Below are 25,969 nucleotides of genomic sequence, written 5' to 3'. Positions count from 1 at the left end.
TATCGTGCTTGGTCTTATCTGAATGAGAAAAGTGTGACAAATATGTTGGTAAATGATTTCATTTACTACAATGAATCAAAAATAAAAAGAATTTGATTTATGAGTTGAGGGTCTCAGCTTGTGGGAAGTTTTTAATGTTTGCGTAATGTACGCCTAGTATAGGTGCTCACATAAACGTTGCACTTCATACTACCATTTATTGACTTACAATGTAACCATTCCTTAGACTATGAACTTACAAACTAGTATAGGGAGGCCCGATATTGTATTATGGATCGCTGACATTTTAGGAGGGGGAAGAAAGAGAATAAACGTATGAGATATATAATTACGTATATATGATTACACAATCGCAGGGAACATTTTCTTAATTTAACTGTGTTTGTATAACGTCAATTCACATCAGAGACCAGGCCACACACCGCGGGCAGGATGGCGCCCAGATGTCTGCACATCCTTGGCGCGTGCCCTCAGTAGTCCTAAGTACCCACCAGGGGTCTTGGAATTTTCATAGTTAAGGTCCTTCAGGCCAAGCGAGTATCTCTTGTCTTAGATTTCCTTTTACGTTTATTGTTTACTACGGGTTAACAGGGAAAGTAGGTTTTCCTCGCGTCTGCTATGTTGCGTTAGCAACTTTCTCACGAGGGCGGCTAAAACCCTTCCTGGTCCACCAACCGTCTTATTATCCAATCGGAGAAAGATGTCTACTACCCTCACTTCCTTAACCAAAATTATCATCAACAAGTCCGATAGTCCCGTGTCCTTAGACACACCCATCCCTAGCTTTCCCCAGACACAGTATCGTCAGTAAAACTTCACTTATTCCGTATCCTTAGAATAGTCAACATATCTTTACCGGTCTCTATCCTTATAACAGTCGCGTACTTAACGTATCAGTGTAACTAGGTTTTACATAAGGTGATTGGAGTGAATTGTGATTTGTGTGTGTTAATTCAGTGTGTATTTCATTGTGATTGCTGAATTCATAATAAAGATTAATGAAAACAAAATTAATAGTTGTGTTACGACTCAGCTATTTTATTTTATATTCTAACCCTCAAGTTTACGTGACATTTGCATTGTTCTTTTGTGATCTTTGCTTACAATCTTTGGTTCATTTACTAACTAAACATACGGTTTTCTTATTGCTATAATTTAATTTTCTACGGTGGTTATTTATCTTTATTGTCTTATTTATTTTTATCTTTATTGTCTTTGAGTGTCTTACTTAAATCTACGGTTGACAATTTATACATAAGTCTTATATTGCTATCCTTATGGTCTATGTCGCTATCGTACAGTATTTTTTATTATTACGTTTCTGCTGTAGTGATAGAATAATGCTAAGTTATTATTGTTTTGGATTAATTTCACGCTATCTAAACAGGTGAAGGATTCCGGGGGGAAATAACCTGTTTTTTGAACGTGTTTATGGTATAACGGGTTTGACTATAGATTGTGGGCGACGATGAAGTTTGTGATTATTTTGTGTATCTTTGACCAGTGGTCTGACTAATTTAAGAATGAAGAATCGATATGGATTAATTTGGGCTCTTCGTATAGCTTGTGATTTGCTATATTTGCTAAATTTCAATTCTGGCAATCTATATATTCCTAAACATGCTGTGATGTATTTTCTTTCAATGATTCTTAATTTTTCCGTGGCGTTGACACTTACATTGAAACAGATTTAACGACCATACATTAGAATGGTTGGTCTAATTAGTGTTTTGTAGCAGTGAAGTTTTATTGATCTGTGCGAATCTTTCGAGTAAGGTAGTCTTATGAGGTATAAGAAGAATTTATCTGCTTTCTATAACTGTGTCTTTATGTTGTCGTTGTGATTTAACCCGAAGTTTAGATGGACTCCGAAGCATCTAACTTTGTTTGCATCGGAAAATTTTCCGTTGATATTTTCAGTTGTATGGAAGAATATTTTCGAATTTATTCTCACGTCGTACTTTGCTTTGGAAGTTTTTGAAATATATGGACTGAACGAGATTGTTTCACATTTATGGGTGTAGATTCTTAGCTTCCGTGTTGGAAAGCGTAATTTTCTACTTTCTTGACTAGGTCTTGCAGCTGGATTTTTATTTGTCACGGTTTATTGTTTCTGATGTAATTAACATATCATTTACGAATGCTATTGCTGATTTATTATTTTGATTGCCGTTCTTGTTCATGCCATACATTTATAATAGGACACTAAACATGGATATTGAACAGGATAGGCCGGTTTACCGTGTCTTACTGTAGATCTCGATGCGTTTGGTCCTTTTGCTTGATCCCTCTGAGAGGTAGAAGTATCTATCATTTTCTTTTTAATTTTTCCTTTATTAAACGTTCTTATTTGTTTCTACAAATACTTACATTTTTGTATCATTTGCTAATTACTATAGCATGGGGATTTCTGTGCTATTACCCATAATAAAAAAAAACAAAATAAAATAAGGAAGGTTTTTAACGTTTTAATTAGAATGTATGGGTGTGTGATTTGTTAATAATTGAGGATGAGTAAGGATAACTATCATTATCATCATCATCATCATCATCATCATCATCATCATCATCATCATCATCATCATCATCATCATCATCATTATTATTATTATTATTATTATTATTATCATCATCATCATCATCATTATCATTATCATTATCATTATCATTATTATTATTATTATTTTCTGTGTCCCTTGGTTCTCCTGTTATTTCTCATTCTTCTATTACGTGTCTCAGGTCTTCTTCTTTCTTTTTACATAGGTTGCATCTTTTTTCTCCCTCTTCTTTCCAGTATTCCCTTGATTTAGTCTCGTTTCCACATCTGAATCTTGCTAATATTTTTCTGTCCTTCCACTTCATCCTCCCTTCTAAGTATTTTGCTAACTCTTCTTTGGCGATTTTTCTATAATGTTTGTCATATTTTGATTCCCTTATCCTTTCCCCCCTCTCTTCTGCTTCTCTCTTTCTCCTTTCTTCTATAATTTGGTCTAGTGTCATCTTTTCTTGCTCTTCTCTTACTTCCATCTGTGTCCCTCCATTTCTCATCCTTTCTAGTCCCTTCTTTCTCTTTCTTGCTCTTTTCCGTTATTGGCCATTTCCCCAGTTTCTCTCTCTTTCCTTTATGCACTTCTTTACTAGTTCCTTTTTTGACTCTATGGCTTTCCCTTCATACCTTGCTGCTCTTCCTAATACTTTTTCTTTGATTTCTGTTAGCTTACATTCTTCCATCGATATATAATTCGGTGTTGTCATATCTAAACCTAAGCTCCATTTCACATATCTTCTTTGTATTCTATCCAGCCTTTCTTCCATGTTCCAGCCTCATACCTATGCTCCAAACAGCGCCACGTTCTCTACCAGCGTTCCAAACATCTTCATTCTCCTCTTGTTGTCCTGTTTGGAAACTTTTTCTTCCACGCTCCATGTTTTCTTCATTGCTATTCTTGCTCTCTTTTTCCTGTCTTCTATGTGTTTCTCATCACTACCGTTTTTTCAGTAGTATGTACCCTAGGTATCTTATCTCGTCCACTTCTTCTAATTCTCGTTCTCCCCATTTCCATTTTCTTTGTCTCCTCTTGTTCTTTCGTTTTTTTCGAAAACTACACTCTTGGCCTTTTTCGTGCTCAGTTCCAATTCGGTTTCCTTTAAAAATATTTCGAATCTCTTTAGCATTTCCTTTAGCTTCTCCTCTCTATCAGCCATCAGCACAATATCGTCTGCATATGTCAATGACCATACCTTTCTTTCTCCTGCCACTATGCCCCCCCCGACTTGTCCTTTCCTTAATTCTTCTTCCAGCCCCGCCACGTAGATGTTAAATAACGTAGGGCTCAACGGGCATCCTTGTCTGACTCCCCTCACTGTACAAAATTCTTTTGTGTTGTTATTCTTAATTCTTACCACATTCTTTGTTTCTGCGTATATCTCTTTAATCCTTCTGGGCAAGTTTTCGTTAATCCCCATTTTTCTCATTTTCTCCTCCAATTTCTTTCTGTTTAGCCTGTCGAACGCCGCTTTTAAGTCCGCAAAGCAGGCATGTAGTTTTTCTTTTTCTCTACTCAACTGTTTGTCTATGATATGGTTTATCACAAATACCGCGTCTTTCTTTTCTGAATCCGAATTGGCTCTCTTTCAGTTTGTTTTCAATCTCTGCCTCCAGTCGTTCGTGCAGTATCCCTGCACAGATCTTGTATGCTGTATCCATTAATGTTACTTTTCTGTAACCCTTCCCTGCTCTCTTGTCCCTCTTTTTATATATCGGACATATTTGCTCCTTTTTTCCAATCTTCTGCTATCCCCACCCCATTCCATATTTTCCTTAACAGAGCCCATAACGCTTCACCCACTTCCTTCGGTGCATACTTCCATACTTCATTTTCTAACCCGCCTTCCCCCATTGCTTTCTTCTCCTTCAAGTTTCTTAGTTTCTATATCACCTCTTCCTTCTCTATATATTATCTTCTCTCTCCTCCATTATTTTCTCTTCTGCTCGATGCTCCTCTTTTTTCCTGCCCTCTTTGTGCTCTGTTCCTTCTAAAATTTCCATAAAATGATTTTTCCACTCTTCCTCGCTTATTTCATATAATCTTCATCTATATTCTCTCTTCTTCTTCTGTATTTATTTATGTATTTCCACGCTTCTTGTTCTGTTTTGATCTTCTTGATTTTCACCATTTCTTCTTCTTCGTATCTTTCCTTTCTTTGTTTGCACCTCTATTTGAATGCCTTTTTTCCTCCATAAGAGCTTCTCTACTGTATTTTCCTTTCATAAACTTTGTCACCTTCCTTCTCATCTCTCTTTTACTCTCTTTTCCTCTCTTTCTATTCCTTATCTTTACTTTCTTCTTTTGCATTGCTTCGTTTATCTTCTTGTTGATTTCTGTCCACATTTCCGCTACTGTTCTTCCGTTGCAGGTCCAGTCTTTACATTCGTCCAAGTATTTTTCCACACTTTTGTTTGTCCATTCCCTCTTCTCCTTCTCTTCTTCTTCCTTTTCCTCATTTTCTTTGTAATTCCGCCCCCCCCCTATTTCTATTTCTAACGGCATGTGGCCTGACTCTGTTCTTTTTCCTATTTTCATGTAAATTATTTCTTCTGTCGCCTCCTGATTGCCAATCACATAGTCTATTACTGAGTTTCCTCTCTCGCCAATATAGGTCCGCTCCTCTCCTTCTTTATCGCTGCCATTGATTATCTTTAGCAGTGTTCTTCCTTCCATGTTTATTGTCTTGTCTTTTGATCGTCTGTTTTTTTCTTTCCCTACGTCCTCGTTTATCGACCCTCCCTCTTCTCCCGTTCTTGCGTTCCAGTCTCCGCCGATGATCATCACCACTTCCTCTTCTCTTCCGTCTACTCTTTCCTCTATTTTTTTCCATGTCCCTTATGTATCTTGATTATAATCCATCATTATCCTATACGTCTTGTAATTGTATATTATTTTTCTTCCAACTATATTATCACTAATTCCTTTATATCCTATTTCTCTTAGGTTTTTATTTATACCCGTTGTTATTCTTCCCTTTGCTCTTCCTTTTTTCCTTACTGTCATTGCTGCCCTGCATTTCCAGTCGAATTCTTTGGGTAGTCTATATTTTAACTTTTCTCTTTTGTCCTTACTTATTAGCCCTGCTACATTTCAGAAGCACGTTTTCATCCCCATAGTAGTCCCCCCTCCTGTTCCTCTTTTTTCATTTTCCTTCCCCTCTCTTTCTTTCTTCCTCCAGCCTCTCTTCGTTTTGGTTCCACCTGTACCATTTGTTTTCTATTGTTAGTTTCTTGTATCCTGTCCTTACATATTCGCCTTGTTCCATTCTTTCTCTGGCTACCCTTCTTATGTGTTGCTTCCCATCCGTTTCTTTTTTTGTCAGATCATCGTCCATGTATACACCCTTTTCCCATTTGCTTTTCTCCTTCATTATCCTTATTTTTTCCTCCATTGATTTCATCGTTGCCACTATTATTGTGTTCTTGCCCCCCCCACCCCACCTTTATCATATGTGCTTTTTCTACTTCTGCCCCTATCCTCATTTTTTCGTTTATGAACTCCTTTACTGTCTCTTCATTGCTTCCTTCGTTCCAGTCCACTCCCTTGATTACTATGTTTCTTCTTCTTTCCTCTCTCTCTCTGTCCTGTCCTGATCCTCTCCAATTCTTCTGATTCTACCCAATAATTCTTTCTTTTCCCATTCCCACTCTCCTTTCTCTCTGTCTGTCTCTCTTTCCCTTCTTTCCCTTCTTTCCCTTTCCTCTTTCATTTCTCTCTTCAGCTCCTCCACTTGCTTTTCCAATATATATGTCGGATTACGATTCGAATTTTGGGCGCGCGACGACTCTTCATGTGGACTAGCCATCGTTTCACAAAGCCGAGATTTTATTTACACGTATATACAGGTCTATCACTAAGCTTAACAAATAATAAGTGCAACTAATAATAAGTCTAACAAACACTAAGCCTAATGAATAATACGATCTACGAATAATTAAATTAAATAATACTATTAGCAATGTTTGAGTTCAAACGAATCCACGGTCACCGGGATAACTCCTTACTAAGCGAAACTAACTTAGACGCAAATGCGATCGTCGAAAATGCTCGATGAATCACTCTCCAAGGCAATCGCAAGAATGCCAGCCTCGTGGAGATTTTTCTCCCTGTACGATTGCATTTTGTTTTCTATACCCGTTTGGAAGCATCGAGAAGGTTCCAAACGCCGTTGCTAGGCAGTTTCTGCCTGGAGTTTTGATTACTAATACAATGTATGTCCCATTGCATCGGCACCTCCGAGGCAACATCACACGTGGCTAGGCCCGCTCTCGAGGCCGCATGCCGCCACAACCACATTTCTCGGAAAACACATACAACCACTCCAGACCTCCGTTAGATAAAACATCCATCCCGTGACCGTGGCTACGTCCAGCGACCGATTGTCACCTCGAACCCAATCTCGCTTATTACAAATCTTAAGCAATTACAACTATAATAAAATCTAGGCTAAGGTACTAGAGGATGTTCCCAAAATTTCCAAGGAAAGGCTTCGGCTTTCCTTTCATCTCCGACATATATATATATATTTTTTATACATTTGTAGTTGCGCACAAAATTTATTAAAGAAAAGTGTTAACAATGTGTTTTCATGATTTGTTTCTCGGGCCTGACTTCCATTAATCCCTAATATTCCTGTCGCCATGACGCGTATAAATCCAACATGGCTGCTCATAAATGTCATCAGTAAAGTTTTAGTGGCGGGTCTTTAGTTTTGTTTGATATCGAAGTAAATTTTCGTCTGTCGCTCGTTTTTCCTTATTCTACCGCAATCAGAACATTTATTTATTAACATTATTTTAAAGTGACAGTAGTATATCTCGTGTGAATATACGTATATATATATGTTTATGTTGTGTGTTACTTCAGTATAGCTAATGTTTTGTAATTCTTTGATCGCGTTATTTATTGTTTCGAGTAGTTTATTTTATAGAGCATTCGATAATATAAACATATGCACTCACACGTACATATATATATATGTATATACGTATTTATATGCCTATTTCTCTTGCCCGTATAGTGTTCATACGATATGAAATGTTAATTATTTGTTTTATATTAATTTCTTTTAATAAGATAGAACACGCACACGCACACGTATATATGTATATATTTCTGGCAAAGTGATTTTCATTCAGATTCTTTAGTGATATAGTGTTGTGTATTTGAGGTTATGTGTCAATCATTTGATTTCATATATACATATATATCTTGTATTGTGACAACATAGTATTGAAGGTTTTGTTTCTAGATTATTGTGCGTTTAATGTGTGTTTACATAATTGTGTTTGATGATAGAATTTCTGTATGCAATTCCTCGAATCGTTGCGGTGTTAATTATTTTGAGCGTTTGGGCTATCGACAGGTTGTCGCTTAGTCCCAAGTGTTGCGTTGTGTGTTCTATTTCTTTTGTAGATTATTAATAGTAGTTTTAGTTTAGAAAAATAGATTATTTATATGTTTATATAGAGACATGCATGTTTCATAATCAAATTCTTATTTTATAATGTTTTACCGGTATGTAGGCTAGTTTTAAGTATGTATCTTAGATTGTAGAATGCACATAGATTAGTAGTAGTTTAGAAAAATAGATTATTTATATGTTTATATAGAGACATGCATGTTTCATAATCAAATTCTTATTTTATAATGTTTTACCGGCATGTAGGCTAGTTTTAAATATGTATCTTAGATTGTAGAATGCACATAGATTAGTAGTAGTTTAGAATATAGATTTTTATATGTTTGTATAGAGACATGCATGTTTCGTAGCGTAGTTCTTATTTTATAACTCTTTACCGGAACGTAGGCTAGTTTTAAGTATGTATCTTAGATTGTTGATTTGAATCAATAATGTAGAAAGAGCATACATTAATATAATTTATATATGTATACATACAGACATGCATGTTTCGTAACGTAGTTCTTATTTTATAATTCTTTACCGGAATGTAGGCTAGTTTCAAGTATGTATCTGTTTAACAGAATGCGCACACATATATATATGTTTCTGACAATGTAACTTTTATTTCTTTAATAATACAATATTGTATGTTTTATGTATTCGTTTGATTATTAAGTCTTAACTTCGTATATACTTATATTTCATAAATTGTGTTACGTCGCGTAACACTCTACCTAGCCGAGGCCACACACCGCGGGCAATGTGGCAACCAGATGTCTTCGGATACTCGCAGCGTATCCTCCATAGTTTCAAGGACCTTCCATAAATCTCATAGATTTCCTAGGAAAGGTCCTTCAAACAAAACAAACATCTGGTTCGGAAGAATTTCCAAAGACTATTGTCTACCACGGCTTAACTAAGGAAAGTTGGTTTTTCGCACGTACGCTGCAATTGTCCTCCCACTAACCACTTTTTCTCGAGGGCGGTTAAGATCCTTCGTTTAACCAATTAGAAACGAAGCCTATTCCCTCACTCTCCTAAATAACATCGGCACCAACAAATCCGATGGTCCCGTGCGCTAGACACACCCATCCTTAGCTTTCCTCCGACACATCATCGTCTCCCAGTACAGTACTGATTTTACATCCTTCGAACGGTCAACATCCTTCCACCGGGTATACACACCCGCAGATCAGTCACTCGCTCATCTCGTACATACGCATCAGCGTAACTGTCTTCGTTATAAGTTGTTGGAATAAACGGTGAAATATAACTTACTACTGTGTCATATTCATTTAACCACCTCTGTTATCTTAATCGAAACAGGGAAACGACTACTTCGCGGCGTCGATTCACCGAATCGTAGCGAGAATTTACGCCTCTCGCTGACGCGTTTTCCTCGCGACCGCGTCTCTCCGCGAACGGTCGTAACAAATTGATAATATTGTATTTGTTGCATAGTATTATAAGCATTAACTCTAGTATTTACTAGTTCATTACATGTCTAGCATATATGTTTATATTTATATGTAACTCTCCAAGTTGATTGATTAAAATATATTTATATATACATGTATATCTGGTGTTTCAATTATTTCCCCTTTTGTAGTTATTCTTATTTCCCGGTTTATTTGTTTGGTTCGTAACTCGTTCAATTCGTTAGCTGGTTTCATTTATTATTTTTTTTTATACTGATTGGATTTATTAGTTGCCCTCGCCTTGTTAATCCTTCCTTTAGTTTCGTAGCGCCGTGTGTTCGTCTGTGCATTCAAATCTTTATTCGCGCGTTTTGCATGGGATAGTTTTCTTGTTCTCGTTACGGCGCGTGCGGAGCGCGGGACGTGACAATATGTACGCGTATATACAAGACTATCACAAAGCTTAACAAATAATTAAGTCTAATGAATAATAAATTTGATGAACAATGAAGTTAATAAATAATAAATTATACGAATAATTAAGTATGGGTCTACATACTGTGTTCCCTGGCAGCTGCCGTCGTCTGTTAGCTTGCCGGCTAGGACAAGCGATCTTGTTTCTGTTGCATTATCCTTTAGGCCAACTATAAGGTTTTGTGGTCCGAGTGAAAACGTGCCGTCTTGGTGCATCCTTGCGCATTGTTGGGCGGTTGTTTCATGGAGGTATTCGGCGAATCCGTTATGCACTGCCGACGTGTGAGAGTGCATGCCACAGTAATATACAATTCGAGTTATTTGCACCTTGCATTGCCTTACGTTGGTAAATTTAAATTCTGAGAGTTGAAGTAATTGTATATAAATATCTTGGGTTTCAGTCAATGTAGGCTGTATGCTGCAGTCCCCGATGGAGTTTAGAGAGATAGTGGTAACATTGAGGTGGTTGCCATTGCAGTCATATCCTACCAGGCCGTGTGTTATTTTGATGAGGGTGAGTACGATGACTAGGCAGTTCATCTTCCTATCAACAATTTATTAAATCGTTTCTTACTCTCGGGTTTATTAGAAATAAGAATAACTTTTTATTATTATTATTAATATATAAAAAAAAAGTTTATATGTTTTTTTTGTTGTTTTTTTTTATTATTATTATTTTTTTTTTTATTACAATTATAGCTTGTCTTTGAATATATATATATATATATATATATATATATGTGCGTGCAATGGTAAATATGACGACTTATTTTACGAGTCACTTAGATTATCAATAGATATCGCCTACTTTACAACATGCGTGTATGTATATATTGTTAAACATTAGGTGAAAGTTATATGCATAGTTATAAATGTCATTTGTTTACAGGTGGATAGCAAAAGTATTTGGTTTCGTGAGTGGCGTACAGGTGCTTTACAGTTCTACGGTACGGATTGCTATTCCTTGGACTAAAAAAAAAAATTCTTTCGATGTCTGTCAGATTTTTGTAAACGAACATGCATGGAAGGATTTTCTGCAGAGATTCAAAATGCTCTCTGGATTCCTCGTGAAACGTCTGGACAACATCTACATGTTCTTCCATCCGTCGTTCAGAGAATGGTTGATGAATTCGCCATCAGTTCTATACACACATACAAAAATAGTAAATATATGTATTATATATTTTTTTTTCTTTTTTTTTTTTATATATATATGTTTCATTCGGACCTGTTCCTTGTATGAATACTGTATCTCTGTATATAATATAATATATATAATATGTTATGATTATGTTAGTTGTTATTTATTATATGTATTTTCCTTAACTCTCTCCCCTTTTTTTGTTGTTGTTTTTTTTTTTTTATTAGTACCTAACATAACTATTATGATGCTGTATTACATTCTATTGGCTATTATTTGTATTTGAGCGCGACGAATTTTTCAACATGGCCGCTCGCGTGTATCTTTGGTATGGCGTTGGTTTAATGTCAACAGTAGCGTGTCGTTGAAATAGTTAATTAATTGTTAATCACTATAATTTTACTTAGTAATGTTTTTGTAATATTGTTTTGTGTTTCATGATATTGTGTGTGTCAATACCGTGTGCTACCTTAATGTGATAGCATGGATTGTATTGTTATCGAATTTCGATAGTCATTGTTTTGATTATACGTGACTTGCATTTATATAAGTCTTGTTTAATTTAGTTAATGTTTTTTGTGTATTGTGTTACCAGATATTTTGTGTAGCGTAACTTTATTCTTTTGCACCGAGTTCAGTCATGTTGTTAATATTTAGTTAGTCTATCTTGATTAATTTCTAACCTATTCCTGTGTTTATTAACCTTTCTTATTTTCCCTATTAATTTATTATTGCATGTACTTGCTATTTGCTATTATTTTGTGTATGATATGAATTGGTTTCTTTATTAGTGATTAAAATCTACTTGTTAGATTAACACTGTCTGTAATTCTTCAGATTCTACTCTTTCGTTGCTGCATCACTTACCTGGATCGTTCCCGCAACATCATCCGATTCTTTGATATGCCTTGGATACTTACTACGGCTGCCTTCTACTACGAATGCCTTCAATCGTCTTATATCTGTGGTCATAAAGGTGGTGTTTAATTTATTTAATTTAATATATACATATAATGCATTGTATGTGCGACCACTATTGTGCATTACAAATTAACATCACAATACTACGTAGATTAATACATAACCAAATATCCCTTTACTCCGGTTACATTTATTACTAACTCTCAATTAATCTATCTTGATTATTTTCTAACCGCTTTCTATACTTTATCAACTATTTTATTTCTTCTTGTTAGTCTGCGAAATTCATGCATGTACGCTTCCTTGTATGGTGATTAATTGTTCATGAGGTAAGTTGCACTTTCACCGTTTTAGTTATTCGTTGAACTAGCTCGTTTCACATTCAAACAGTAATTGGAGCACTTGTAATAAACTTCTTTTCTTTTCAGATTTCCGCCATCTGTGTTGTTCGATGAACAGTGCAATGCTTCCACAGTATTGTTATAACATTTAGTACTGTTGTATTTTGCATTAAGGCAATTGAAGTTAATTGGTTCATTTATTTTTCAGCTGGCTGTTGTACATGGTGTTTCGCAAACAGAGATCCATAACCTATTTTGCACGTGAACCTTCTCGTATGATGATTACTTGTTCACAAGGTAACTTTCACTTTCACTCTTTTAATTTTATTGAATCAACACGTTGTATATTCAAACAATAATTGGAGTACACATGATAATTTTCCTTTTTTTTTTCTTTTTTAGGTTTTCGCTATCTGTATTATTCGAAAAAACAGTGTCACATTTCCTTTTGATTTATCCACAATATAGTTATAACACTTAGTAACCTCGTATTTTGCACTGAGACAATTGAGACTAATTTATTCATTTATTTTAGGTAGCTGTCATACATTATGTTCCACGAACAACGATCCATAACCTATACTTGCACGTACACTTTCTTGTATGTTGATCACTTGTTCACAAGGTAACTTTCACTTTCACTAGTTAATTGTTCATTGAGTTAACACGTTTTATATTTAAGCAATAATTGAAACACATATAATAATTTTCCCTTTTTCCTTTTAGGTGTTCGATATCTGTATTATTCGACGAACAGCACTACAACATACACTACTGCACTACGTTGCCCACTGAAATCACTTTATTCATTGTTTATTTCGATTATGCGCTAGTTTTAGCTTGTTTAAGTGCACTGTTCGCGGAATCCCTTTTACTTCAATCTTGACGTTTTGGTTCTGCAGGATTTCTAGCACTTTATATGGTCCAGTATATTGATCGGAGAATTTTCCTTTACTGGGTTCTTTTAGTAAATATATCGAATCTCCTACTTTAAAATCCTGGGAGTTGATTCGTCGGTCGTAATATTCTTTTGATCTTAGTTTGGATTTTATTAAATTTTCTCTTGCCATTCGTTGTACGGTGTTAATTTTATCGAACAGGTCTTCGAGATATTCTGCGTATGTTGGTTCCATGTTCTCTTCGATTATTACTTCACCAGTAGGTTCTCTGGCTAAATGTCCAAAAACAAATTCGTGCGGGGAGAATTTCGTTCCTTCGTGTACAGAGGTATTATAAGAAAACATAGCTAATTCTACCCATTCGTCCCAATTTCTGGAATTTTCAATGTATAATTTGAGATATTCAATCAGTACGTGGTGAGATCTTTCGATTGAACCGTTACTTTGTGGATGATATGCCGTCGTGGTGTATTGTTTGATGCGGAATCTCTTTGCTACTTTCTTCATTTGTGAGGATGTAAAGTTCGTTCCTTGATCAGTGAGAATAGCTCTCGGTGATCCGAAACGACAAATAAATCGCTTTACAAAAGCGTCCGCTATCTCGGCTGACGAGATTCCTCCTAGTGGAATCCCAATTGAGTATTTTGTTAATAAATCTTGGATGGTTAATATATATTCATTTCCCTTTTGAGTTTTTGGTAATGGTCCTACAATATCCATACTAATTTTATCGAATGCTTTACCTGGTGTGTCTGTAAGTACCATTGGTTGTTTTGCTTTTATTCTTGTGAGTTTCTTTAATTGACATTCCTTACATGTTCTTACGTAATCTTGAATTTCCTTTTTCATATTTTCCCAATAGTAGTGTTGTCGTATTCTTTGATAAGTTTTGGTAATTCCTTTGTGCCCTGCTACGCTTGATTCATGTTTTTCTCGTATTATGTTGTTCCGCGCTTCCACAGGTGGAGTAATTACTTCTCCAGTGCAAATGGTGATGGATAAGGTTTTTTCCATAAATATTTCCTTTAATTTTCTGATTGTATATCGCCAGGGTATTTCCTCCAAGTTTCCTTTGCTAATGCTAAACGAAGTTAACTGTTTTTCATTTACTACGTCTAATAGAGATCTTAGCGAGTTTAATAAATTGTCTGGTGTTATTGGAATATTTCTATTTTCCTTTATCGGTAGGGATACAATGTATTTTCCGGAATCGTAATTCAATCTTGCTTTTTCTAACATTAAATCTTCATAACGAGGCAATTTTCCCGTTTCCTTCATTTCTAAGGCTCCTTTATCTATCGGTTTGCCGTGTATATCTATAAATACTACTTTATGGTCATTTACTCTTGCAATTGAGTCCCGGGTTTCCGAAATTTTTAGTTCCGCAATTATCGTAGGTCTCGTGTCCTTTTCTTGTTGTTGAATTAGTTCTGGAACTACAGTGGAGGTTTCTTTTTCGCTTGTCGTGTCCGTGTCTTCCTTTTCTCGATTGGTTATTTCTCTGTCTGTACTTACATTGATTTCTGTTAGTGCTTGGTCTAAATATTTTATGGGGGTTTCTTCTATTGTAAAATGTTTTCGGGTAAAACCCTTTCCTTGGTTTTTGGAATCACTGGGTTGAGGCAAGACGCGTGGTTTGGCTTCGAATACGGGAGAGTCTTCCGTTGACGTGTCTATTTCGAATCTTTTTGGGACAGGATAGCGAATCGGTGAGACTTCCTCTCTCTTTCTGATTGGTAAACAAACTTCTGGAGGGTTCCTAGATAATGCGTCTGCGTTTGCGTTCGCTCTGCCTGCTTTGTATACAATATCAAATTCAAAGTCCGATAATTTTAATTTCCATTTCCAAATTCTAGAAGTAGGATCCTTGATAGAATGCATCCACACTAAAGGTTTATGATCGGTTACGATAGTAAACTTTCTTCCGTAAAGATACGGTCGGAAGTGCATTGCGCTGTAAACAATTGCCAGACACTCCTTTTCTATGGTAGTGTCACGTCGATTCGGGGTAATTTCACGTTCCGCACGCAAGGTGAGAAATTCGTACTTAAATTTTGATTGTTATTAGAAAATTTATTGAACACTGACAGAGTAACGATACAGAATGGTCAAACAGCACAGAAAAGAATGTTCTTACAACGACTCGAGAGGTACTTTTTTATATCAAGGACCCGGCTCCTGTGGAGGGGCTATCGCTGGATGCCGGTCACATAGGGTTTCTATTACTGCTTAGCCATCATTTTGCTGACCAAGGTATGTGAGGCATAACCATCCTTTCGTTGCGTTCTCACGACCACCGTGACATTCCCCCCTCCTTAGCTTCGCTTTGCTCCGCTAAAGCGTAAGGCTCTGGTGGGGCTTCTAAGTTGAATGATCCCCTCATCTTCGTCTTCGGTGATATTTTGGAAGGTGACCGTCCTTGGTACTGTTGATGTTTGATCGATCCTGTTTACGCGAGCGGTAGGGCAGAGTATTTTGATACGTACATTTTTAGGAAATGATCGGCGTAGACATTCGAAAAGTTTACATTTGTACATTACATATATTGTTCCTAGTCCTAGGGCTATGATTCCTAATATTTGTAGTGTGGATATGCCATATTCCTTCAATGAATTTATGCGTCGCTCAAATTCCAGGGTACTGATTTGTGTTTGTAATGTGTCGAGGTTGGCTTTATATTGGTTAAAATTGTGAGTTACTTTTGGAGCTGTTTCTAATATTTTCTCTAATATTGGAACATCTGTTTCTTCGAAGCTGTATATGCTATTCTTAAATTTGGTTTCGTAAGAGATATTTTTATGTGATCCTCCTATTTTCATAATATTATGATCGTATGTGATTATGCACCCGGTTTTACTGCTAATTAAGCTTGGTTGTCTAATTTCTAGGATTTTATGTGTCTTACATAACACGTCGATTTGTACATTTTTCGCAGGAATAATAATATAATGGTTTTCCGTCTGCAAAGGTACGAACGTCAATTCTTCCAGCTTGAAGACAGCAGTCGGGCAAGTTTTGACCGTCTGTCGATTAGTAATTAATTCTGATCTGCATTCAGGTGAATTGATTCTATTGTGACTCGGTTGAGTTCTTTTACAAATGTGGATGATTGCCGTTCGTTTACAATATTTGTTTAAGTAGTGACTATCGACAAAGGTGTATTGTTCTGAGTCGGTTAGTATCAAATCAGTTTCTATTACAGGCGCAATGAATACAGAGTTTTGTTTGGAAGGTATCGGGTAAATTTTAGTTATTTTCCATTCATTGTTTTCCAAAAGCGGCACAGTTATTGTATATATAAGTTTGTTATCTCTTATCCATACCTTTAGTTTGCTTAGATCTAGAATTAGTTGAAAGTTTTGAACTGAAGGTTCGATATGGTTAGTCATAAAGTTTTGTCTCGTTATTTGGTCAAGTGTTTTTAAGAATTGTTCGGGTTCTATAACTTGTGGGTTTATGATTCCTTGTTTCCCTAACATAACAGTGTTAAAAATTTCGTCGATGTTTATATGGAGTTCTGATATGGTAGATTCGGTTTGAATTAATAGGGAGACTAATATTTCGTTTTTTTCATTGTGGTTTTCAATCTTGTGTATATCGTTGGCTAAGTTTTCAAGTTGATTTGTTTTGGTATTGTCTAGCACGCGTTTGATGAGTGCGGTTTGGTTACTAAGAATTGTTTTTATTTTATTGTTGGAATCAAATAATGTATCGATGTTCTTGTTAATGAGTTCTAAATCGTTTTCGTCGAGAGTTCCGAATAAAGTTTTGGATACTGAGCCTATGACATTGAGCAATCCGCGTTTGCTTTTATAACGCAATAATAATTTGAGTTGCCGAGTCAGGTTTTGAAGATTTCTGTACTTAAATTTTAGGCTGCTTATTTCTGGTATGTAAGCGCAAGGTGGTTTACATTGACGGTCTATTAAATCTATTACGCGTTGTAATCTATTAACTTGGTCAATTGGATCGTTAAGGCCTACTATAAGGGTGATATCTATTTGTTCGTTGTACAGATAGCAATTGTCAATGTGTTCCAGGAATATGTTGGCGTAATTCAATGGTTTTACTTCTAGATCGCTTCTAATGTACTCGAGTGTTATGATGATCCATATTATGGTCTTCTTCCTGAAAGGTAGGGTTTTAGCCTGTTACCGTGGATTCTTTGCGTGTGACCGTTGGAATATTCGATAAGATAGGTGGGTGGATTGGATGAGAGGATTTCTGCAGGTCCTAGCCATTCGTGGTCTAGCTTGTTAGTTTTGTGATCGTTATGTACCCATACTTTATCTTTTACTCGGAATATCGTCTGTGTTTTAATAATTTTTCGCATTTGATCCCTCTGGTATCGCTTTTTGTTAGATTCGGTAACTCGTCTTGCTTTAGCTATATAGGCGTTGTGTCGATTTTTCCAGAGGTTAAACAATTGTTCTCTGGTTAGGCTAGGAGTGGTTGATATTGAGGATGGCATGTTAGCTTGTCGTCCAAATGTTAGTTCGAATGGGGTATGTCCGGTCGTCTCGTGTACTGAAGTATTATATCCCATGCATATTAATTTTAAGTTTTCATCCCAGTCGTTCTGTCGGTCGGTCGTACAAGTTCGAATAAGGTCCTTTACTACGGCATGCGTTCGTTCAAGGGATCCGTTAGATTGTGGATGGAAAGAAGTGGTTTTTATGTGTCGGATTTTGAAAGCCCTTTCAAATGTGTCGATCAATTTACATACGAAATTTCGTCCCATGTCCGTCAGAATACTTTTTGGTGCGGAAAATATGTACACATAGTGATCCAAAAGTTCGTTAATGATTGAGTTGGCTGTTTGGTCTTTTAAGGGTATGAGGATGAGATATTTGGTTAATTGATCTTGGATAGACAGGATAAACTGATTGCCCCGTTTGGTTTTGGTGAGAGGTCCGAATATGTCCATTGCGATTTTGTCATTAGGATTAAGGGGTGTGTCAGTTATTATAGGTTGTTCCTTGGCCCTGATACGATTTAGCTTTTCTCGTTGGCAGGTTTCGCAGTTTTGTATGAATTCTGTAACGTCTTGTTCTAGGTTTGTCCAGTGATGGTGCTCTTGTATTCGTTTCACGGTGCGGTGTATACCTAAGTGTCCTACTAATTCGTTATGATTTTCGCGTAGTATCGTTTGTTTTTGTTCGTTATCGTAGTCTACTGGCGGATCTTGTCCAAATATTAATTTAATTTGAGGGAATCTAGTTGTTAGAAACCTTAGCATGAGTTGAATATTTACCTTTTCTAACGTGCTGAAGCTATTGTCGTTTATTCCTATTTGTAAGCGTCCGGTTCGGTGTTTAATAAAGTGTTTGGTTAATTGACGCAACCAATGCTGTTCGTTAAAGTCTCCCAGTTCGGTCTTTGTAATTTGTTTAAAGTGTGGTCTGTTAGGTTTTTGGGTTATCGGAGCTGGGGTGATATTGATTTTCCAGTCTATATACTCGTCATAATAGTCCGGGTTTTCTACATTGGGTTGGATTTCTTCATTAGTGATAGGATACAATCGGGATAGAGCATCTGCAGCTGTATTTTCTTTTCCTTTTTTGTATTCGATTTCATAATCGTACTCCTCGAGTCTCAAACGCCATCGCATGAGTCTCGATGAGGGGTCTTTAACATTCTTTAACCATTTCAAGGCTTGATGATCGCTTTGAATTTTAAATTTTCTACCAAGTAGGTATTGTCTTAGTCTTTTGATTGACCATACTATTGCTAATAACTCTTTCTCGGTTGTGGAATAATTCTTTTCAGGAGGGTTCAAAGTTCGGGATATATAACAGCATGGATGTCCGTCTTGGGAGAGTATTGCTCCTAACCCTTCGTTACTTGCGTCTGTTGTTAATGTGAATGTTTTGTCAAAGTCTGGATATTGTAGTACAGGGGCTTCGCAGAGTTTTTGTTTTAGTGTGTCAAATGCAAGTTGTTGTCTATCGGTCCAGTAGAATGGAGTGTCCTTTTTTGTGAGATCTGTCAATGGTTTTGCGATTTTAGAAAAATTACGTATAAATTTTCTATAGTATCCAACGAGTCCTAAGAATGACTTTATGTGGGTCGCGGTCTTTGGTGTTTTAAAGTCTTTCACGGCTTGAATCTTTTTGGGATTACGTTTTACTCCTTCCTTTGTTACTACGTGTCCTAAGTATTCTAATTCCGGTTTCAAAAATTCGCATTTGTCCGGTTGTATTTTTAATCCTAAATTTTGTAGTCTGTCTAGTATAATGGCTAGATTTCGGTTATGTTCTTGGATGGTGCTCCCGAATATTATAATGTCATCCAGGTATACGAAACAGTTATTTCCTATTAACCCCCGTAGCGCGGTATCCATCATACGTTGAAACGTCGCCGGTGCGTTTTTAAGGCCGAAGGGCATGCGATTATAGTGGAAGTGACCTTGTGGGGTTGAGAATGCAGTATATTTTTTGGAATTTTGCTCCATAGGTATCTGGTGAAATCCTGACGAGAGGTCTAGGGCCGAGAAAAATTTAGCTTTGCCTAAGTGCTCGAGTATTTCGTCCGAATTTGGTAAAGGATACGCGTCTTGGTCTGTTTGCTCGTTTAATTTTCTAAAATCTATAACGATTCTCCATTTTTGTTTGCCTGATGCATCTAATTTTTTTGGAAGTACCCAAATTGGTGCGTTATATGGACTGTCCGATGGTTCTATGATTTGTTTGTCTAACATGTCGTTGATTTGAGTCTCGATTTCCTTTTTATGACATTCGGGCGGTCTATAAGATTTGATGTTTATAGGTTTGTCTGTCTTGAGTGTGATTGTATGTTCTGTCAAGTTGGTACATGGTAATGAGTCTGTTTCCATATTAAAAACGTCTAAGTAATTGATGAGGATTTTCTCAAGGGGTTCTCGAAGTTCTGGATCAATATGTTTGGTACGTATTATTTGTGCGAATTTATTAATTTGGCTTAGTTTATCGGGTTTCTCTATTTCGTTTGTAATGTGACAGATTTGCTTACCAGTGTCGATGAAACATACTGTTGTGGGCTTTCCTTCGATGTATTGGGCTGAGATTAGAGTTTCGCCTGGTCTTATCTTGCTATCGGTTTCCTGGAATGGTAATATAATTTCGTCTAAGGTTAGTTTATTGTTAGTGACGCTGTATTGATACTTTGTAAGGAATGGGAGTCCGATTATTCCATCTTCGATTAGGGGAAAGTTGTTAGGGACTACGTAGAATTGATGATTTTTCTTGAGCATGGTTAAATTGCAAATTTTGTTAGTGGTATGTTTGTCACTTCCCATTAGGAAGGTTTTTGGGTTAGAAGTTTGGACGTTTAGTGAGGCTTTTTCTTTTATAAGGTTGATTCCTGCTCCGGTATCGATGAGGAATCTGGCTCTTCCTCCGTCTCTTCGTTGCAGTACGATTGATAGTAATCTTCCGGTGGTGGTGCAGTTAACTCGAGGTAAGCTTCCTCTGGGTTCTCCGTTGTTTGGTTTACTCGAGGTGGAATCTTTCCTTGGCTGGCGAATGGAAAATTTCGAGAGTAGCATTTTTCGGCTGTGTGTCCAATTCGTAAACACTTTGGACACTTCGGTTTCATGCGGTCGTCTAATGGTCGGCTAGGTAGCTGAGCAAAAGTTTGTGGCTGTGAATCGGTAGTAGTTCGCTTGGATACTAATGTAGTGTTGTGAGATTGATTCTTTGGGCGGTTGGCGACACGATTTGCTTCTCGTAACCATTGTTCTCTATCAGCTGCTAGTTGTTGGGCAAGGTTCAGGTTCTTTGGATCGCTAGATACCACCATCTGTCCTATCTCGTATCGTAAGTTGAGCAAATATGTTTTAAGTGCTTCGCGTTCTTCAATATCTATAGCTACGCGTCGTTCTGTTGGTGTGCGGTTTTCGTTTTGGACTGCATAATTTAATTCGTTTAGCTGTTGTCGGAATCTGGAGTTAAAAGATTGTACACTTTCTGTTGCCCCTTGTTTTAAATTCTTTAATTTGTCCCTACAGTTGCTAATAGTTGTTGGTGTTAATACGTGTTGTCTTAAGCATGAATATAAGTCTTCGAACGAGTTGATTTTTAGATATCGTATGTTTCGTTTCGCGTTGTCGGTAATCTTTTCGATCAGTATGAGATCTAATAATAGCTCTCTGTCACTTGCCTTGCACCTAGCTCTTGCTTTGCGGACCGATAAGATGAAATCTTCAACGCCTACGTCATCTTGACCACGTAGTGTCTCGACAGTTCGTATGGCCTTATCTGCCTCGAGCCCTCGATCTTCGTTGTAGTTGTTTATTGGTTTAATCGCGGCGCGGCTAGATGCGGCTCGTGGTCTTTGTGACGTGTTCGGTCCGTCAGTTTCGTCATCCGTTACGTTATCAGCAGCGGTTTCTAAATGGGCGTTTATTTGCGACTGGTCAGTCTCGGTGTCGTATTTTATTTCCATGGTTTTTGCAAGATCGCGTATTTCTTTAGAGCGATTTCTATCGCTAGTTTCCGCAAATTCTTTTATGTTTTTAATGTTTTGATCGGTGCTGTTTCTAAAGCTTCTAAACTCGTGAGTTAGGCTTTCAAATTGTTCAATCAGCGATTGAAGCGATTAGTTCGTTTTGTTTAGCGGTACTCTTGTCAGTTTCTATTACTGCTTAGCCATCATTTTGCTGACCAAGGTATGTGAGGCATAACCATCCTTTCGTTGCGTTCTCACGACCACCGTGACAGTAGAGTAGTTTTGTTCGGCGGAATTTAATAGTCTTGAGGCATACGCAATCGGCAAATCCTTTCCGATTGGCCCTTGACTCAGTACACCGCTTGTTGCATATCCTGATGCGTCTGTGGTAAGGTTAAAAGGTTTAGAAAAGTCTGGATATTGTAGAATGGGTTTCGTCATTAACGCTGTTTTTAAATTATTGAATGCATCTTCTTGATTTTCCGTCCATTTGAAGGGAGTATCTTTCTTTAATAGTTGTGTCAATGGTTTCGCGACCTTGGAGAAATCGGGTATAAATCTTCTGTAATATCCTGCTAGTCCCAGAACTTGTTTGATATTTTTCGCCTTCTTTGGTCGTGGAAATTTTGATACGGCTTCGACCTTTTTTGGATCGGGTTTCACGCCATCCTCACTAATTATATGTCCCAAATAATTCACCTCATGCCGTAAAAATTCACACTTATCGGGTTGTAATCGTAATTTGGCTGTCCTCGGTCTTTCCATTAATTTATTAAATTTAATTTCGTGTTCCTGGAGAGATCTGGAATAAATCACTATGTCATCCAGATAGACGAATAGTTCTATTCCTTGCAGACCCGATAATACCGAGTTCATTAAACGTTGAAATGTTGCTGGGGCATTTTTTAATCCAAAGGGCATTCTTTTGAATTGAAAATGTCCGTATGGTGTCGAAAATGCCGTTTTGTGGGCGTCCTCTTGCGACATACGGATCTGGTGAAAGCCTGATGCTAAGTCAAACGTGGAAAAATATTTTGCACTTCCTAATTGATCCAATATTTCTGTGATGTTGGGTAATGGGAAGGCATCGCCAATCGTTTTATCGTTCAATTTTCTATAATCGATAACTAATCTCCAGCGTTTATTTCCTTGCGAATCGGGTTTTTTGGGCACAATCCATAACGGGGAGTTATATGGAGATATTGATGGTTCCACTACGTCCGTATCTAGCAATTCTTGAATCTGTCGATTTATCTCTTCTCGATGTATTGGCGGATATCGATACTGTTTGGTATTAATTGGTATATTATCTGTGGTAATTATTCTATGTTCCAGAACTTCAGTTGCCTCCAATGTATCTCTTGGAATATGAAATCTATCTTGATTGTTACGAATCAATTTTTTTTACATTTTCCTTTTCTTCTTCGTTCAAGTGTTCGAGTCGTAGTAACTCATTTATTTTTTCGTATCTACTTTCCTTCGATTTTAAAACTGTATTACACGCTGTCCTAGAAAGCGGGGAGGGATTTTCAAATTGCTTAATTACCATCGTCGGTGTTGTAAATTCGTAATCTCTTGAAGTAGTATTTATTACTCTTATATAGCCTTTTCCTTTATGATTCCTCACAACTGCATTTCCGAAATAGATTCCCTTGCTCGGCTCGATTCTTGGAATAAATCCCTCTTTTATCTCTGGATTAGCGATATTAATTGAACACGTTATTGAACTTCGCTTCGGTATAATTATTTTCTCCTTAGTGTCGAAGGGAATATAAATATTTCCCCATTTGATATGTTTTTCTTCATAATCTAAACGAGCTTTACAACCTGCAAAAAATTCGGATCCTAAGATTCCGTCTTGATCGATTAGTAATGAATCATCGACTACGTGAAAAATAACCGGATGGCCCGCGACCTGTATTACCGTCTGCCCTAGGGAGACCAGGCTCGTTGCCGTAATTCCTCGCACTTCAATTGATTCTTTCTCGTCGATGATGGCTGAATCGGGTAAAGCAGGTTTCTTGATAATATTGATTTCCGATCCAGAGTCTAACAATAAACTCGTCTTGGTTTTTAGATTTGGGGAAACTATTCGTGCAGTTGGGGTCGTTGGAGAATCGTTAAATTTTACTGAAATAATTCGGAGAGGTCGCCTTCCGAATCTGAATTCAACTCTTGATGATTTTCCTTCGCCGGTTGCTTGTGCTTCGCTCTTTCCCTTTTGTCTTGAGATTCTGGATTCTCTGTCTGTGGCCTTGTTTGGTTGTGGGATGACTCCCCCACAGTATTTAGTGGCTGTTCGTTCGATCTTATAGTCGGCATTGCGTTCGCTCCGTCTCTCGTTATGGGTGGTGGAGTTGATCTCGCGTGGGTGGCTGCCCTCGTCCTGTTTGTTGCCGTCGGCGCCGGTCGTCTGATTGCCGCTTGTACTCTCGGGCGATTCGGCGTATCGTTCCCTCGTGGCTCGCCCCATTCTCCCGAAGGACGTGTTTGGTTTCCCGACGGTCTCGAAGCGTAGGGTACGATTAATCCGGCGTCTACTCGGGCTTTAAATTTGTAACAGTCCTTCACTAAATGTCCGGGTTTTTTACAATAGTTACACATGATATTTTGTCTATTAGTATTCGGAAAATTCTGCGATGGAGGTACTGATCTTCGATCTTGGCGGTTGTTTCTGATATTGTTATTAGTGTTCGAGGGACATGCGTTATCGCGTCTGTAATAGTTCGAGGGTGTCGGTCGATGGGGTCGCGTTCTGTCGGTTATTTGTCTCAATTCGTGTGTTGCTTTAACGGCTTGACGATACGCATCTTCTAAAGTATGGTACCCTGCTATTTTTACTCGAAAAGTGTTAACAATGTGTTTTCATGATTTGTTTCTCGCGCCTGACTTCCATTAATCCCTAATATTCCTGTCGCCATGACGCGTATAAATCCAACATGGCTGCTCATAAATGTCATCAGTAAAGTTTTAGTGGCGGGTCTTTAGTTTTGTTTGATATCGAAGTAAATTTTCGTCTGTCGCTCGTTTTTCCTTATTCTACCGCAATCAGAACATTTATTTATTAACATTATTTTAAAGTGACAGTAGTATATCTCGTGTGAATATACGTATATATATATGTTTATGTTGTGTGTTACTTCAGTATAGCTAATGTTTTGTAATTCTTTGATCGCGTTATTTATTGTTTCGAGTAGTTTATTTTATAGAGCATTCGATAATACAAAACATATGCACTCACACGTACATATATATATATGTATATACGTATTTATATGCCTATTTCTCTTGCCCGTATAGTGTTCATACGAAATGAAATGTTAATTATTTGTTTTATATTAATTTCTTTTAATAAGATAGAACACGCACACGCACACGCACACGTATATATGTATATATTTCTGGCAAAGTGATTTTCATTCAGATTCTTTAGTGATATAGTGTTGTGTATTTGAGGTTATGTGTCAATCATTTGATTTCATATATACATATATATCTTGTATTGTGACAACATAGTATTGAAGGTTTTGTTTCTAGATTATTGTGCGTTTAATGTGTGTTTACATAATTGTGTTTGATGATAGAATTTCTGTATGCAATTCCTCGAATCGTTGCGGTGTTAATTATTTTGAGCGTTTGAGCTATCGACAGGTTGTCGCTTAGTCCCAAGTGTTGCGTTGTGTGTTCTATTTCTTTTGTAGATTATTAATAGTAGTTTTAGTTTAGAAAAATAGATTATTTATATGTTTATATAGAGACATGCATGTTTCATAATCAAATTCTTATTTTATAATGTTTTACCGGTATGTAGGCTAGTTTTAAGTATGTATCTTAGATTGTAGAATGCACATAGATTAGTAGTAGTTTAGAAAAATAGATTATTTATATGTTTATATAGAGACATGCATGTTTCATAATCAAATTCTTATTTTATAATGTTTTACCGGCATGTAGGCTAGTTTTAAATATGTATCTTAGATTGTAGAATGCACATAGATTAGTAGTAGTTTAGAATATAGATTTTTATATGTTTGTATAGAGACATGCATGTTTCGTAGCGTAGTTCTTATTTTATAACTCTTTACCGGAACGTAGGCTAGTTTTAAGTATGTATCTTAGATTGTTGATTTGAATCAATAATGTAGAAAGAGCATACGTTAATATAGTTTATATATGTATATATACAGACATGCATGTTTCGTAACGTAGTTCTTATTTTATAATTCTTTACCGGAACGTAGGCTAGTTTCAAGTATGTATCTGTTTAATAGAATGCGCACACATATATATATGTTTCTGACAATGTAACTTTTATTTCTTTAATAATACAATATTGTATATTTTATGTATTCGTTTGATTATTAAGTCTTAACTTCGTATATACTTATATTTCAT

At 36.7% G+C, this 25,969-nt stretch overlaps 1 protein-coding gene and 1 long non-coding RNA gene across 6 annotated transcripts in view; one reads left to right on the top strand and one right to left on the bottom strand.

Moving 5' to 3' along the window:
* The window catches only part of LOC143304063 (uncharacterized), a 427,845-nt gene extending 401,926 nt beyond the window's left edge, over positions 1-25,919 (top strand). The window contains exons 3-7 of one of the 4 annotated variants that reach the window (XR_013060760.1): positions 11,824-11,962; positions 12,336-12,381; positions 12,457-12,545; positions 12,784-12,873; positions 12,975-25,919. This is a non-coding gene — a long non-coding RNA (uncharacterized LOC143304063). The other 3 variants (XR_013060759.1, XR_013060763.1, XR_013060762.1) reach the window with 3 other exon arrangements.
* LOC143304060 (uncharacterized) lies at positions 8,457-11,912 on the bottom strand. 2 transcript variants are annotated; one of them, XM_076626391.1, is made up of 4 exons: positions 11,854-11,912; positions 10,863-10,987; positions 9,931-10,389; positions 8,457-9,713 (listed from the first exon to the last, which is right to left on the bottom strand). In XM_076626391.1, the coding sequence occupies exons 2-4, from the start codon at positions 10,946-10,948 to the stop codon at positions 9,623-9,625; spliced, it is 636 nt and encodes a 211-aa protein (XP_076482506.1). In that variant the 5' UTR covers positions 10,949-10,987; positions 11,854-11,912; the 3' UTR covers positions 8,457-9,622. The 2 variants fall into 2 exon arrangements, with proteins under 2 accessions (XP_076482506.1, XP_076482507.1); XM_076626392.1 differs by lacking the exon at positions 11,854-11,912 and adding an exon at positions 11,074-11,167.
* Positions 25,920-25,969: the final 50 nt, after the last annotated feature.

Source organism: Bombus vancouverensis, chromosome 18 (genome assembly GCF_051014615.1).
Source record: "Bombus vancouverensis nearcticus chromosome 18, iyBomVanc1_principal, whole genome shotgun sequence".
Taxonomy (NCBI): Eukaryota; Metazoa; Arthropoda; class Insecta; order Hymenoptera; family Apidae; genus Bombus; species Bombus vancouverensis.
This window is presented reverse-complemented; position numbering and strand designations above follow the sequence as displayed.